The sequence below is a fragment of the Prionailurus viverrinus genome, chromosome B3 (assembly GCF_022837055.1).
Source record: "Prionailurus viverrinus isolate Anna chromosome B3, UM_Priviv_1.0, whole genome shotgun sequence".
In the NCBI taxonomy this organism is placed as follows: domain Eukaryota; kingdom Metazoa; phylum Chordata; class Mammalia; order Carnivora; family Felidae; genus Prionailurus; species Prionailurus viverrinus.
This window is the reverse complement of record NC_062566.1, coordinates 66,504,252-66,519,922: the sequence shown is the minus strand read 5'-3', so window position 1 is coordinate 66,519,922 and position 15,671 is coordinate 66,504,252. Positions and strand designations below refer to the sequence as shown.

The following is a 15,671-nucleotide window of genomic DNA, read 5'->3' as shown; positions in this document are numbered from 1 at the left end:
TATTTTTGAGATAGAGACAGAGCATGAACGGGGGAGGGTCATAGAGAGAGAGAGACACAGAATCTGAAGCAGGCTCCAGGCTCTGAGCTGTCAGCACAGAGCCTGATGCAGGGCTCGAACTCACGGACCGCGAGATCATGACCTGAGCCGAAGTCAGCCGCCCAACCGACTGAGCCACCCAGGTGCCCCTAAATTACTATTTTAGAAAATAAAATGAAAAGAAAAATGGTAAATATGAAAAAAATTATTAATGGCATTACTAGTGCCTCTAAATCAAACTGTTAGTAGTACATTGTTGTATTTCCTCATATCTCCTATTTCTAGTTTATTCTTAATCATACCACAGCAATTTTTTGCATGTCTTTATAAAAGTTTTTTAAATTTATTTTTTTATTGAAGTTTAGTTGACAATGTTACATTAGTTTCAGGTGTACAACACAATGATTCAATGACTATACATTATGCTATGCTCACCACAAGTGTAGCTACCAACAATTAGCATACAATGCTATTGCAGTACTATTGGCTATATTCCCTATGCTGTAGCTTTTATTCCAAAGACTTCCTCATTCCATAATTGGAAACCTGCATCTCCCACTTTCCTTTACCCATTTTGCATTTCCCCTTACCTTTTTCCTCTGACAAGTGGAAGTACTGGACTGTGGTATTAATATTTTAAATTTTTTGAGGAACCTCCATACTGCTTTTCACAGTGGCTATACCAATTACATTCCAGCCAATGGTGCACAAGTGTTCTCTTTTTCCCACATCTTCACCAACACTTGTTATTTCTTGTCTCTTTCATGCTAGCCATTTTGACATGTGTAAACTGATATCTTGTAATTTTGATTTGCATTTCTGTGATGATGAGTGATGCTGAGCATCTTTTCATGTGTTTATTGGACATCTGTATGTCTTCTTTGGAAAACTATTTAGATCCTCTACCAATTTTTAATCAGATTTTGTTTGGTGTTGAGTTGTATAAGTTCTTTATATATTTTGGGTATTAACCCTTTATTGGATACATCATTAGCAAATATCTTCTCCCATTCACTAAGTTGCCTTTTTCCTTTGCTAATGGTTTCCTATGCTGTGCATAAGTTGTTGTTGTTGTTGTTTTTAATTTTGGTATGGGCCCAATAGTTTATTTTTGCTTTTGTTTCCCTTGCCTTTGGAGATATATCTGGAAAAATGTTGCTAAGGCTGATTAAAAAAATTACTGCCTATGTTATCTTCTAGGAGTTTTATGGTTTTAGGTCTCACATCTAGAAGTTTAGTAAATTTTGAATTTATTTTTGTGTATGATGTAAGAAAGTGGTCCAGTTTCATTCTTTTGCTTGTAGGTATCCAGTTTTCTCAGCACCATTTATTGAAAAGTAGTCATACTATCTTATTTCTAGCCTTAGACTCATATGCACTATTCTCTTTGCATGATTTGTATTAATTCTAGTACATATAGGGAGAAAAACCTCTTTAAAATCATGAAGCATTTAAAATATGAATTATTTTCTGATTAAGTTTCTTCCAGGTAGTCTTGTTTCCAGGTCTCACCCTGTTTCAGTACATATATTCTTTTGTACTGAGTGGTACTGGGTGGTACTAAGATAAGGAAAATAATGAGTTATAAGGAACCTAAAACAACCCAAAAAAGTAAACAGTTGGAAAAAAAACCCACTGTTTTCACAAAGTCCTATTTAAGAATTAAGTTTGCTGAGGAGAAATTTTTTGACAAGCCCAGCTGAGGAAGAGTCCGAAACTGCCAAGGACCTACATATGGAAGACAGTTATTCTGAATAAGAAAGGGAAGGATGTTCTGGTCATTCTGGTGGGTGGTGGGAAGAGGATGAGGAAGGAAGAAGAAGAGGCAGACCAGGTATAATATGAGAAACTGACTGGGTGTTCAGCACAGTGGCCTTTCCTATGACTCTCCCTAACCCCAGCTGGTAGTCAGGTTAATAAACCCACACAAAACTGGAATTACTTTGGTTTTGGATAAAATGTTGAAGGAGATGAGTCTCACATCCAGACTGGTGTGATCAAAATAAGACAGGAGGTAGATTCAGGGATTGGAAGAGAAAAGCACACACAAACATGTTTGATGGTGTGTGTGTGTGTGTGTGTGTGTGTGTGTGTGTGTAGGGAGAGAGTGATGGGTGCTTTAGACACCTGAGCACTGTGAATCTGGGGGTCAGGGACAAATTTACCTATATCTGCAAAAGATAGAAACTGATCTGTTGACATCTGGGTTATATATGATTTTTCTGCAAAAAGGCCTGAAAATGTCTCACATTTTCCTGTTTCCATGCAACATGCACAGGAATATTAATATGTTATAGCCTAGTACAAATGATTTATGCAGGGTCTTGTAAGATCTTGTTTTCTGTTTGCTTCATTGAAATGTATTTCTAAAAATACTCCCTGGGATATGGGAAACATATCTGTCTCTCAAATTTGCATGTGACCATTAACCTCCTATAATTTTATATCACTATATGTCCAACACATATATGGATTCTAGTTCTTGAGAGGCTGTCTTTGACCAGGTCTCATAATCCTAAATAGTTTTGTCAGGGCCTGCTTCATCTCCTTATTCCGGAGGCTATAGATCAAGGGATTGAAAAGTGGAGTCATCACAGAATAAAATAAAGTCACAATTTTCTGAATCCCTGCTGGATTGCCTGCTGTTGGACTCACATACATCACCATGATGGAGCCATAGAACAGGGACACCACAGCCAGATGGGAGCCACACGTGGAGAAGGCCTTATGCCGACCTTCTGCTGAGGGGACCCTCAGCACAGCTCTGATCACCAAGGTGTAGGAGCTGGTAATGAAGAGGAAGGTGGAGAAAATGAGGACTGAGTTAAAGATGGCACAGATGATCTCAGTGGCAGGAGCTGCCACACAAGACAGATTCATAAGGGGTCCTGGATCACATAAAAAATGATCAATTGTATTGGGACCACAAAAAGGAAGCTGGGAGATGAGGTAAACTGGGAGGAGAAAACAAGAGAAGCCACACACCCAGCACCCAGCTCCTATTCTGATGCAGCGCTGAACTGTCATGACAGCGGGGTAATGCAGGGGCCTGCAGATAGCAAGGTACCTGTCAAAGGCCATGGCAGACAAGAAGAAGGTCTCAGTGGTGCCCATGGAGAAGAAGAAGTAGAACTGGATGAAGCAGCCATAGAAGGAGATGGAATTGGTCTCAGAGAGAAAGTTGGCCAGCATATTAGGGACAGTAGAAGTGACATACCAGATCTCCAGGAAGGAAAAATTGGCCAGTAGGATGTACATGGGAGTGTGGAGATGGTCATTCCACCACACTGCACAGATGATACACAGATTTCCCATTAATGTCAGGACATAGATCACAAAGAAGATTGAGAAGAGGAGGATCTGGACCTCCCAGGTGCAAGGGAAGCCAAGAAGAATGAATTCACTGACAGGGTCAGAGTGGTTGTTTTCAGATGGGATTTTCATGTTTCTCTCCCTCAAACTGCAATAACAAGACATTACCATGTTACAGATGACTTTGCAGAAGTTTTCTCATTAAGATAGTCTCTGATTTTCTTTACAATTCAATTAGCACAGTTTTAGATTAAACATTTTCAGCATTCTTTGACCCAGTGATATTGGGAGGAATAAGGCACTTGGAGATGTGGATGCTTATTACAGCTTTACCATCATGATCACCATGCCCATCGTGGGCCATTAAACACCTGCCTTTGTTTAGTGTCCTCAGCACTACATAAAATTAATTAGATGCTTTCTTGTCACTGAGAGGCTTCAACCTAGGTCAGAAACATCAACTTAAAAGCAGTTATTTATTTTGAGAGAGAGAGAGAGAGAGAGCACAGGCAAGAGTAGGGGAGGGACACAGAGAGAAAGAAAGAATCCCAAGCAGCCTCCATGCCCAGCATGGAGCCTGACGCGGGACTCGATCTCACAACTGTGAGATGACGACCTGAGCTGAAACCAACAGTCTGATGCTGTGGACTGAGCCACGTAGGTGCCCCAGAAACCTCAACTTTTAATCAGTGATGGCTTACAGCAAATTTTCTCTCCATATTTAGTGACATATGCAAAATTCTTCAAAGTACTCCTCATTTTTAACTTGGTTCTCTTTGCATTTAGAAAATTGTTGCTGAAGAGGAGTAAGTTTCTTATATTCTCACCTTGAATAACATTTTAAATGAAATTGGTATGAATGAATGAGGTTCAGACTAAAGACTAATGATTCTTTTTTAACAGAGATTTTCCCTAACTAGAATACACAAGCTTCAGTCCTCAGCTGAAATTTATCACATGCAGGGAAAGTACCTCACAGTGACAGTCTATATACATTTTGCCAGGTAAACTAAAAATAATTATAGTGTTATGTCACTGAAAGCATTCTGAGATTTGAACAACAATTTGAGATCTGTGCATGGACTGTTCGGTTTCATTTCTCCTTATATATTATTTCAGGCTTCTATGTCAGAGTTCCTCCTGATTGACCTGACCTGTATATGTTTTTTTTTAGGACATAATCCTTGATATTTTTCCTTCTCCAACTATACTCTTTCTGTAAGTGACCTGACACTAGCCCCTTGATATAAAAACTATGTGAGATAAAGCCAGATTTTTCTCTCCCTAGCTATGAAATCTCTTCTGCAACCTGGATTTTTCTACCCAATTTCTTACTTAACATCTCCATTTGATATCTAATGTAACATGCCTATGACTAAACTGTTTTTTGATTATTCTCCCCTCAGACTAGCCAATTCTTCTTTCTCTGCCATATCACTACATGGCACCTCCATTCACTCAGTTGCCCGGGCCATACACTTTGGCCACATCACTTCTATCCCTCTCACTACTCTACATCCCAAACCATCAGCAAATACTCTAGGCCTCATATTCAAAACATTCAGAATGTGCACAATTTTTAGCATTCTTATCAGCTTTCACCCTGGTGCACCCTACCATGGAATTCTCATTTTGACTACTTACAAAAACCTCTTAAATTGCTTGTTTCCATTTTTATATGCCAAGACTGTTAGTCACATAATAGCTAGATGACAGTTTTTTAAAAACCTGATCATGTCAACTACTTGCTCTCAATCTTTTAAACACAGTTAACATACCTCCCAATTCCTTTCCATGGCGAAGAAGGCCAATAAGGCCTTCCTCCATGTCCTAATTTCCTACCACTTTTCCTCCTATTAGCCCCACTCCAGCCATACTGATACTTGATTATGCTATGTGTGGCCCATATCAAGGCCTGGAACGTCCCTATCTCAGTCCTTCTCTCTGCTCTGCCAATATTCACATGTCTTAATTTGTTACTCGATTCCAGATTTCTGGTAAAAATCAGGAGGACATTACTTAGCTCACCAACATATTCCCAGAAACTAGGACACTATCTGGTATGAGTGTTTATTAAACATTTGTTGTCTTAATGAACATGCCTAATAGTAACCAATTGGGGAAATAATTATCTATAGCCAGAGGAAAAAAGTTAAATGCAAATACTAGAAAACTCCAGTTGGCTAAAAACAAAAGCAAGACAACAAAGATTTTGTTTGTTATGAGGATGTACCATCAGTCCAAGTAAACAGGAGGACATCCATGACAGGAGCCATCTTAAGACAACCCTATTTGAATCATCTTTCTTTAGGTATCTCTCATCCACTCTGTTTTGTGTTGTGAGCTTTCTTATTGTTGCTAAGGAATAATCATGCTGTAAGGATGTGTGTATTGTGTGTGTATACTGTTTCTTGCTGTCTTCTCTCTGTCTCTAATTGTCCCTATCTTTAAGTGTTTTTATTAGATGGCCTTTACAACATTTCCCTCTCATTTTTAAATAGGTATGCGAACTGTTTTAAACTATTCCCTCTTAAAGGGAATGTGTTTATAGTCTATAAATGACATCCTCCCCTGCCACCATGTCCTTTAATAGAAAAATGTCCTGGTGTGCCTGGGTGGCTCAGTCAGTTAAGCATCTGACTTCAGCTCAGGTCATGATCTCACCGTTCGGGAGTTTGAGCCCCACGTCAGGCTCTGTGCTGACAGCTCAGAACCTGGACCCTGCTACAGATTCTGTGTTTCCCTCTCTCTGTGCCCCTCCCCAGCTTGCACTCTGTCTCTCTCTCTCAAAAATAAACATTAAAAACAATTTTTTTAATAAAAAAAGAAAAATGTTCATCTCTTGCCCCATATTCAGGGTCAGGAAATCTGGTATATATAATTTGAACAAATAATAATGTATAGAATGAAGTTTTCATTTCACAATTTATTCTTGGCCCACGTGGTTCAGCTAACATCTCAAGTAAAATACTGTTATTTTTATTAACTATATTTACTGATATATTTATAAAGAAAACACATGTGACCTACGATTTATTTAGACCAGTTCTGATGCTGGAGGCTATGTTATGTAGTTGAGAATGTAACCACTGTCTATTAGGAGGAAGCTATTTTAACTCACATTTTCATATGGAGAAAACACAAGACAGGGTTAGAGAAAAGTGAAAAAGACATTACAAAGAAATCTGAGCTATGCCTTACCTAAAGCTGTTATGCGAGGATTATAGAATCTGGTAGAGGGGAGATGTTCTGTCTCTCCTGGAGTCAGTTTCAGCCTCCTTGTTCTCTCATTTCAGTAGGAGAAAGTGTGCAGCCAAACTAATCACAGTGGGGTGCTTGCATCCACATTCCTTAGCAGGCTTCTGAAAGAGGGTGAGTGTTGGAAGGTAATATTATCAAGAATAGGGTCACCTTGGTTGCTTAGCCCATTAAGCATCTGACTCTTGATCTCAGCTCAGGTTATGATCTCACAGTTTGTGAGTTTGAGTCCCAAGTCAGGCTCTGAGCTGACAGGGTGGAGCCTGCTTGGGATTCTCTCTCTCCTTCTCTCTCTCTCTCTCTCTCAAGATAAAAGAATAAATATTTTTAAAAAGTTATCCAGAATAGCAATTATTTGAAGCCCATACAGTTACTGTATTGACCTTCTCAAGCTGGTTACATGAAGTTGCAAAGGGCACTGTGGTCTCTCCTGATTTGGGAATGAGTGATTACACCCCTGCTTCTAAAGGAGGGTATATAGCAAACCAATTCTGAGCCATGATTATTCCATTCTCCACGGTCCATCTTGGAGGTGTGGTGATCCAGAACACTCTGTGTGTGCACTCAGGCCTTACTTTCAGCTGCATGTACTTTTGAATATATGTGCCAAGGTTTGCTTCTGACCCTTCTGGATTATCTGACTTTTCCCAGAGGACTCATCTAGGAATAATAATGATAAAGTTTTGGCTAGATCTCAGAAAGAATTTTTTTAACTGAGGTCTAAATTGATCCAACCTCTAGGGGAAAAGAGGCCTGAATCTAAGCTGAAGAATAAGTTGGCCTTAAGCCTTGGATCAGACTGTTAAATATAATCAGAAGCATCTGTGTATATGTTTATAGTAATGCAGCTGTGTTTTCTCGCAAAAAGACACTAAATTTAAGGATGAAAATGTAGGAGCAAAGGGTTCTACTTTTGAGGCAGTACCATATTGTTTTGATTACTAACACTTTGTAGTATACTAACACTTTGCAGGTCTCCTTGAAATCTGAAATTGTGATGCCTCTGGCTTTGTTCTTCTTTTTCAAGATTGCTTTGGCTAGGGAGCTTGTACTTGCATGCATTTATTCTGGGAATCTGTTATTTTTTTCCTTTAGAAAAAATTATTGGAAACAGATCATATGTACACATTTTTAAGATGTTTGGCACACAATTTCGTATTTTGATTTGATGGTCTTTCCACTAGAAAAGTCCTCAGGTGGGGCTGAGGAAACATTTCAAGCGAAGTTTCACCATTGAGTTTATGTTGAGTTTATGAAGAGTCTCTTGGGGTGCCTGGGTGGCTCCGTCGGTTAAGCATCCGACTTCAGCTCAGGTCATGATCTCACAGTCTGTGAGTTCAAGCCCCGCGTCGGGCTCTGAGCTGAGCGCTCAGAGCCTGGAACCTGCTTCCAATTCTGTGTCTCCCTCTTTCTCTGTCCCTCCCCCACTCATGTTCTGTCTCTCTCCTTCTCTCATAAATAAACGTAAAAAAAATATGAAGAGAGTCTCAAAATTTAGTTCAGGCAAGATATAAAGACAGTAGAGAAAGTTGAACTGGAGGATGAAGCAGAGGAAAAAGCACTAAAACAAAAAATGAAGTCTTGATAGTTTTGTGTTCAGAATATAGTGATGGAGGCAGGAAGTTCCATTGACCCTTACTGCTTTCTTATTCCTCTCCTATGGTAAGGCCTCCAGTTCCCCATTATGAAGTGAGCAGTAACCATATGTCTCCCTTCTAGGTCTCAGAGAAGATAGAAAAAGGCAGGACACCAGTCGGGTGCTCTGGCAGAGAGAGATGTCAGCAAACCACAGTGAAGGGCCTGTGTGGACAACCACAGTGATTGTCCTCCTGACAGGGTCTGGCTTATTCAGTAACTCAGGCCTTTGGGCAAAGGAGGATTTGGTATTAAAAGATACTTTACCTTTTAAAAGCCCTTGAGGGCTTTTCTGTCTTCCACTTGAGTTTGCCCTGTGGATAACATGCCTGGGAGATCACATAAAGCTGGCTCTGGAAGCACTGAAGCTCCCTTTCCTTGAGCACCAGACTTGTGTATGCTTCAGAGTTCAGTGAAGAGTTCAGAAGAGGCTGGAGAAAGGCCAGGGGATTCGTTGTTAAGATGACTTGACCTTGCAGAACTGTCAACCTCATTGTGAATGTCACTCAACATACTTGATGCTGAGTCCGTCTATTTCTATGGCTATTCCTTTGCATTTATTTATTTATTTATTTATTTATTTATTTATTTATTTATTTATTTATAAATGAAAGGTAGCTGTTTTATTGCTGAGAGAAAAATGTAAACAAGAAAGTCTACAATTCTTTTTACTCACGCACTGCTTTTGTAGTAAAGTTCCAGATATCAACTTTAAAGGTACTTACTTACAAGGGTAAATTCTTCTTAACATATGACCATTTACTGTGCGGTGGACACTTTTTCATAGAAATAATACACAGAAGTGGAATATATTCTTATAGAGTACAAGAAGCTTAAAACATGGTATTAACAGAAAATGATACTGTATTTTACTGTAAAATATTATAAAAGTGATACAATTTTTTGGCTCATAAATGTTTAACTACTTGATTTGGACAAGGGAATGAAAAAAGCAGCAAGACAGTCCTGGCCTTAAGATTTCTCTGTATTCTGGGCGCCTAGGTGGCTCAGTTGGTTAAGCGTCCAACTTCAGCTCAGGTCATGATCTCGTGGTTCATGTGGGGCTCTGTGCTGACAGCTCAAAGCCTGGAGCCTGCTTCAGATTCTGTGTCTCCCTCTCTCTCTCTCTGCTCCTCCCTTGCTTGCACTTTGTCTCTCTCAAAAATATAAAAAAAAAAGATTTCTGTCTATTCATTTTTCTTTCACATTACTTTAATTAGCTGATACACATAAGTGACAACTGTAGAAGCCTGGATATCTATCAACACAAATGAAGGAATAATGTTTGCTTCCAAGGCATTATATGCCCCAGTGGCAGAACCTGAGTTATTGTAAAATTTATTTTCATGCTCAAATGCTTCAAATTTGTGTGTGTGTCTCAAGATATGAATATTCACATCAAACTCCCTCTGCAACAGGGCTAATGTGGCCACATTCCCCATAGAGTAACATGATACCCATGGATCAAATTAATTTTGAACTGCCAACAGTCACAACTTTCTGTTCTGGATAATTCAGATTCTCATTGAAGTCTCCTCTCACAACATGAACCTCACTGACCAGAGTCTTGAGATAGTCTTAACTCTGTTTGGGGCAAAGGTTTCCAGTACAGAGAATGTGTTGACTCTTTCCTGGGACCTGCAGTTTTTTTAAATGTAGCCAGCAAACTTGTTGGACTGGTATGGAATGTGTAGGTCTCCTAATACCAACACCAAATGAAGAGAGAACAGTCTTCATCTTTAGACAGGGATTCTTTCAGATATGGATTGGAGTACTTGGTTAATGTGGGAAGCATCCTGTCACTGGGCTCAGCTTAGTCACCACAACTGCTGCTGCCTTCTTTCTTGGGCTCCTCTGCAACCCTCTTGCATTTTAGAAAAGCCCTTCCTCCCTTCCTTCCTTTCTTTCTTTCTTTCTTTCTTTCTTTCTTTCTTTCTTTCTTTCTTTCAGAAAAAGTTTTTTAGTGTTTATTCATTTTTGGGAGAGAGAGTGAGCATGAACAGGGGAGGGTCAGAGAGAGAGGGAGAGAGAATCCAAAACAGCTCTAGGCTGTGAGCTGTCAGCATGGAGCCTGATGTGGGGCTCAAACCCATGAACCCATGAGATGATGACCTGAGTCAAAGTTGGCCATTTAACCAACTGAGCCACCCAGGCACCCCAAGAAAAGCTGTTTCTTGAGCTCACACTGCATTCTGTCACTGTCAGCCCCTGACAGGATGACAGGATGTCCTGTTATTCTTGGTCTTCCCTCTCTATTCTAGTATCTAGGAGATTTCAAAGTCTGTAATAGATCTCAGACCAAAGAGACACAATGTCACTGGGCAGAGATCCTAGGAATATAGACTAATTTTAGACTGTGGAGTGAACATTCTTTGTCCTTAGGAAATTAATTTTGATGGCATTATCTGAGTCATCACTCAGATTTTCCACAAATGACAGTTCCTCATTTGGCCAGTTAAATTGTGGCAAGCTTTAACCCAGATGTTTCCCCTTAATCTCTGCCTAGCCCCTGTCTAGCTTGAGGCCTCTCTGGCTTCCCCTAGAGAAGGCCAGGATCTCTATGTAGGGAGAGTCTCCATTTTTTGCTTTCTTCCTTATCACTTTCTACTACTCATTCTTCTACTTTGTCCAGAAAACTTAAGTTGTAGTAGGGTAGCAGTTAATTGACCCTTAAGTAGAGGAAATGGAGCTCAGTGGAGACAGAGTTGAAATTTCTTAGGAAGGATTCTCATCTCCTGTAACAAAGATATAAAAGCCTTTCTTCTGTGATTCTTTCTTCCATATTGGCCTCTTCACTCTCACACATAGGTGTGACACCTCTGTTAAGTTAAAGGTGGGAAGAGCCAGGGCAAAGGGAAGAGTGGTTTGTTAACTTCTTCTCCCAAATCTGCATTTTTTTTCTAATTTCCCTCTTACCATCTTTTTCTACTTCATGATTTCCTCTTTTCTAGTCTGATTTGGGGATTTCAGTTCTCACTGCATTTGCATTATATCCTTCTGACATTTGAAAGAAAAAGACCCTTCTTCGTTTTCCAGGAGAATTTTCTTTCTTCCTTGCAATAAGAGCAACCCACTATGTCCATCATTTCTATCTCTTTCCTCTCCATCTTCCCAGTAGTCTTAACATTAAGCTCCTTTGTAACAGGAAGATTGAAGAAGACCCCATAATATTATAAGAGAGAATTTGACCTATACACTGAGGAAGTTCTGAAATCAGAGCCGGGACTGAGTTTGGGTCATTTAGTATCCCAAAGATAGAAAGGTTTCCCACACTCTGAGTCCTATCATGCTTACTTTGATTGAAACTCTCTTTAAATTTTTTGCCTGTTTTTGGAGTAACAATTATATAAATTTGATTATAGAGATATTAAAATATTTTTTCATCTATCTTCCCAATAACTCATTTTTCTTAAGTACTACATGAGGTACTTTTGTTTGTTGAAGTTTGGGAAACAAATTTACATTTAATTTTTCCATACACATTCATGAGTTTTGATTAAATTCTTAGGCAGTGTGGTGCCTCATGTTTTTTGCTGTTGTTTCTGTTCTTATTAACATTTTTGTTTTTCAAGACTTTTCTCTTGAATCAGTTTCTCTTGCTGTTCATTTGGATATGAATATTTGCTTGAATATCAACCTCCTAAAGTGGCATAATTGAGAAAAGGGTATATTTCTAAATTTCCATCACTGTAGTCATTTTCTCCTTTTTTGCTCAATCCATGCATGGCAGAGGTACATTAGCTGCATACTTACTACTTACTATCCATTTTTCTTATCTTTCTGCCTAATACAGTCTTCTATTCTGGTGGCAATGTGCTCAGCTTGAGAAATCAAATGGTGTAGTCTCCTTTATATAGGGGTCATTGAGTGGCACACTTCTGTTCAAAATTATAAGTGGAGTAGAGATTGGCCTCCTTCTTGAAGTCTGCCACTTTAGCTCCTATCTTAAGACAATAAGGTGATTTTGGGGATGAAAATACTAAGAAGGATTTATCAAAAAGCCAGGAGAGGTTGAGTCCCTCAGGACATCTTGGAACTGCCTACCTGTGAACTGGCATAGACTATCTATCTCTAGAAGTATATATGTGAGGGAAAAAAACCCAAATATTTACCTTGTGTAAGTTGCTGTTACTTGGATTTCTGTTATACACAGCTGAATCTAAGGCTAATATATTCAACCATTCTGGGTTCCTGGGTAGATCTTGAGTTTCCTTTTTGTTTTCATCACTCAAGTGGGTAAAATCTGGAATGATTGAATTACTTAATAAAAAGTAATTATTGCTTCTAACTTTTAAAAATGGAAATATAGTTGACTTACAATATTGTATTAGTTTTAGGTATACAACATAGTGATTTAAAAATTATATACATTATGCAATGCTCAGCATAATAAGTATAGTTACCATATGTCATGATACAGGTTATTACAGTATTATTGACTATATTCCAATTCTTTCATTCTGGATTATCTGCTTCTTTTTGAGATAGTTGAATGATCATTTAAAAAAAGTCTCTATTTTTATTATGATGACTTAAAGTATATATTTTGACAGAGAAAGAAATGGCCTGTGTTCTTTAAAAGAGATGGACATTTGAAACAGGTTGTTTTAAAAAAACAGAAGTGCATAAAAGGCAAGTGTTGAAAGCATAATAATTCAAGCTCTCTTTTAATGAAAAGTTGTTCTTATACTAATAATAAGCAGGGGCTTATGTGAGAGATAGAAAAATGTAGAGGGGAAGTCCCCAGGGAAAATTTTCCTCTTTTTGAAGATTCACTTGATTGCATGATATGTCTATTTCCTCCATTTTCTTTCTGTTCTGAGCATCTAGAAGAAAAACTGCAAAGCCAGAGTTTGCCGCCAAGAATCTCTTTATGATTTACAGAAAGAGCTGATATTGAGTGAAACAGAAGCATGAGGAAGCCAAATTTACTTCTCTCCACAATGTGACCCCACATGGAAGTCTTTGAGTAGCTCTGGAAAGGCACCTGTTATAAGGCTTACCAAAGACAGTAGCATTATCCTTTCTTAATGCATAAAATAGAAATCTTAGGTTAAAAATAACTAAAGGAGTTGCTCTAAGTTATCTATCCCTTTATAAACATTGATTTTTTAAACTGCACATCCTTTGTAAATTAGATGAAGTATACATGCCTCTCATGGAAAAATTAGGAAATAAACAGTGACATAAAAGAAAAAAAAAGAATCTAAACTACCCATAATACCATCACTCTATTTAAGTATGCTTATGTAATAATAGTGTTTCATGATCCACCTTTTCATTCAGTAACATAATATTTTACCTATTGAATATTTATTACATAAGTCTTCATGTAATGTGTGTAGTTATTGTCTTGAAACAATTGAGGAGAAATTCCTATAAGCATATCTCCTACATGCATATCTCTTCTACAGTATTCATTTCCTAGATAAATCCAGCTTTTTGACCTGCATTGCCATGCAGTTCTGAAGGTAACTACATAGGACACAGCCAGGGTTTCCAGGAGAGAAGGTACGGCACAGCAGAATTCTTACTGATCTGGAAGTCAGCACAACTGTTTCCTTCACTTCCTTGTGTGACCTTGGACAACATACTTGCTTTCACTGGGTCTCATCTATGGAATGACTATGAGAATGTCTACCCTAATTCTGTCACAGAGTGTGTGAGGTTGAATTGAGAGAGTATGTCAAAGTATTTTGTAAATGATAAAGAGCTTTCCAAGTGAAAAGTATTAATATTAGCTGAAATCAATCAATCATATATACTATGTATAAGATTCTATTCTAATTAATCTCCTTTATTCATGACAGCCTTTCTGTGAAGGAAGTATTATCATTAGCTCTAGTTTATAGATTTAAAAAATCAAGAAAGAAAGGATAACTTGGGTAAGCTCACACAGTTAGCGATAGTACTTAAATTTGTAACCAATTTATTTTTCAGAGTGTTGGCCCTTCTCCTTGATAGTAGCAGTAAAGTGTGGGCCTTGTAGTTAGCCCACCTGGGATCCAAATACTATCTCTGACTATGTAAGTTTCTCCTTGTGCCTGTTTCATTATTGGAAAATCAGAGATACTATAACACCGACCTGACCTCTTTGGGTTGTTATGAGTAGAAAATAAAGACTTATTTGTAAAGGACTTGGAACAGGTGCCAGGCCCCAAACAAGTGACTCAAAATGTTAATTATTATTCTTGTCAATAAGGATAACCCTTTCCATAAGAGCAAACCCTGTGGTGGTGAATTTGCGCATCTAAACTTGTTAAAGTAATAAATGCACTTTCTCTTTTCCTATGATATTGTTTCCCCACGTGTCCATGCTCTTACTTTTCCTAAAATCTTGAACATACATAATTTTTGGCTTTATGAATAGCTTTTACTTTGTGAGGAAGTTAGTTACAGTTGAGGGATATTCAACATTTAGCTTACCAAAGGTTTAAAGGCAGTTAGTAAACATCACGACTACATTTGAAAGTAAAAACTAGACATGTTTTTTTTTCATTTTTCCCAAGAAAACTAACAATAGGTTTTTAACTATGATCTTGCTTTTTTTTTTTTTTTTAAGTTTAAATGCTCAGAAAAGAAAGAACACTATCTTCTTACTGCTCTTCCTAAAACCGTTTCTCTCTCCCTCTCTTTTTGGGATGCAGTTTGGCTTTGAGAAAATATTGTATAAAATGGTAGTGGTATATCAAATAATTTAATACTATGGAAAGGATTGTGAACCAATCATAATATTTGCAATTGTAAGAAGGGATCATTGAAGAGTTAGTGGCTGTGTAAATGTATTAACTGAATAAACCCAAAGTGGAGATTTTTAACATTTTGGTGGAAATATTTTCTGCCTTGACTACCTATTCTTCAGCTCTTTGATTTTCGGATCTCAGGAAACTTAAAAGTCACATACCCTGGGAAGGGGTATAGAATTAGAAAACATCCTCAAAGGACTGGTTAAGTGAGAGATACATGGCAGGGTTCTGGTAAGTAAAATTGACTAAGGAGCTCAACAATTTCTCATATCAAAGGGAAAAATAATTGTTCTATCTAGAAAGTCTGTTTCAAAAATCACAAATCCATAATGCACAAATCTTTCGAACTGAGTAATCCATTTCCTTACCAGGAAACTGTTCTAAGATAAAAACCCCAGAGGGAAAATTGATATATGCATATGGTAGTCTTACATCCTGGATTTTATGGGAGCAGTTTTTGGATTAGATGATGAGTCCCATCCAGTTTGAAAACATCATTATGGCAAATCTTTATGAAGATTTAATTGAGGTATTAATTTTTACACTAAAATAGTGGAAATAATGTAATGTATAATGAAAGGATTGGTGGTAGATGGAAGGAAGATCTGAATCCCTGGATAATAATGAAGTGGTCATTATTGCATAATGGTGGCATTCATTTTTCTCCTAATCCCCCTTCTG

At 38.0% G+C, this 15,671-nt stretch overlaps 1 protein-coding gene and 1 pseudogene across 1 annotated transcript; both read right to left on the bottom strand.

Annotated features, from left to right (window-relative positions):
- Positions 1 to 2,514: 2,514 nt before the first annotated feature.
- Positions 2,515 to 3,483, bottom strand: LOC125168086 (olfactory receptor 11H6-like). The gene has a single exon (XM_047863039.1). It carries the CDS (start codon positions 3,481 to 3,483, stop codon positions 2,515 to 2,517), a length of 969 nt encoding a protein of 322 aa, XP_047718995.1.
- A 5,963-nt stretch (positions 3,484 to 9,446) lies between these two features.
- On the bottom strand, positions 9,447 to 12,302 carry LOC125168085 (vacuolar protein sorting-associated protein 29-like; annotated as a pseudogene).
- Positions 12,303 to 15,671: the final 3,369 nt, after the last annotated feature.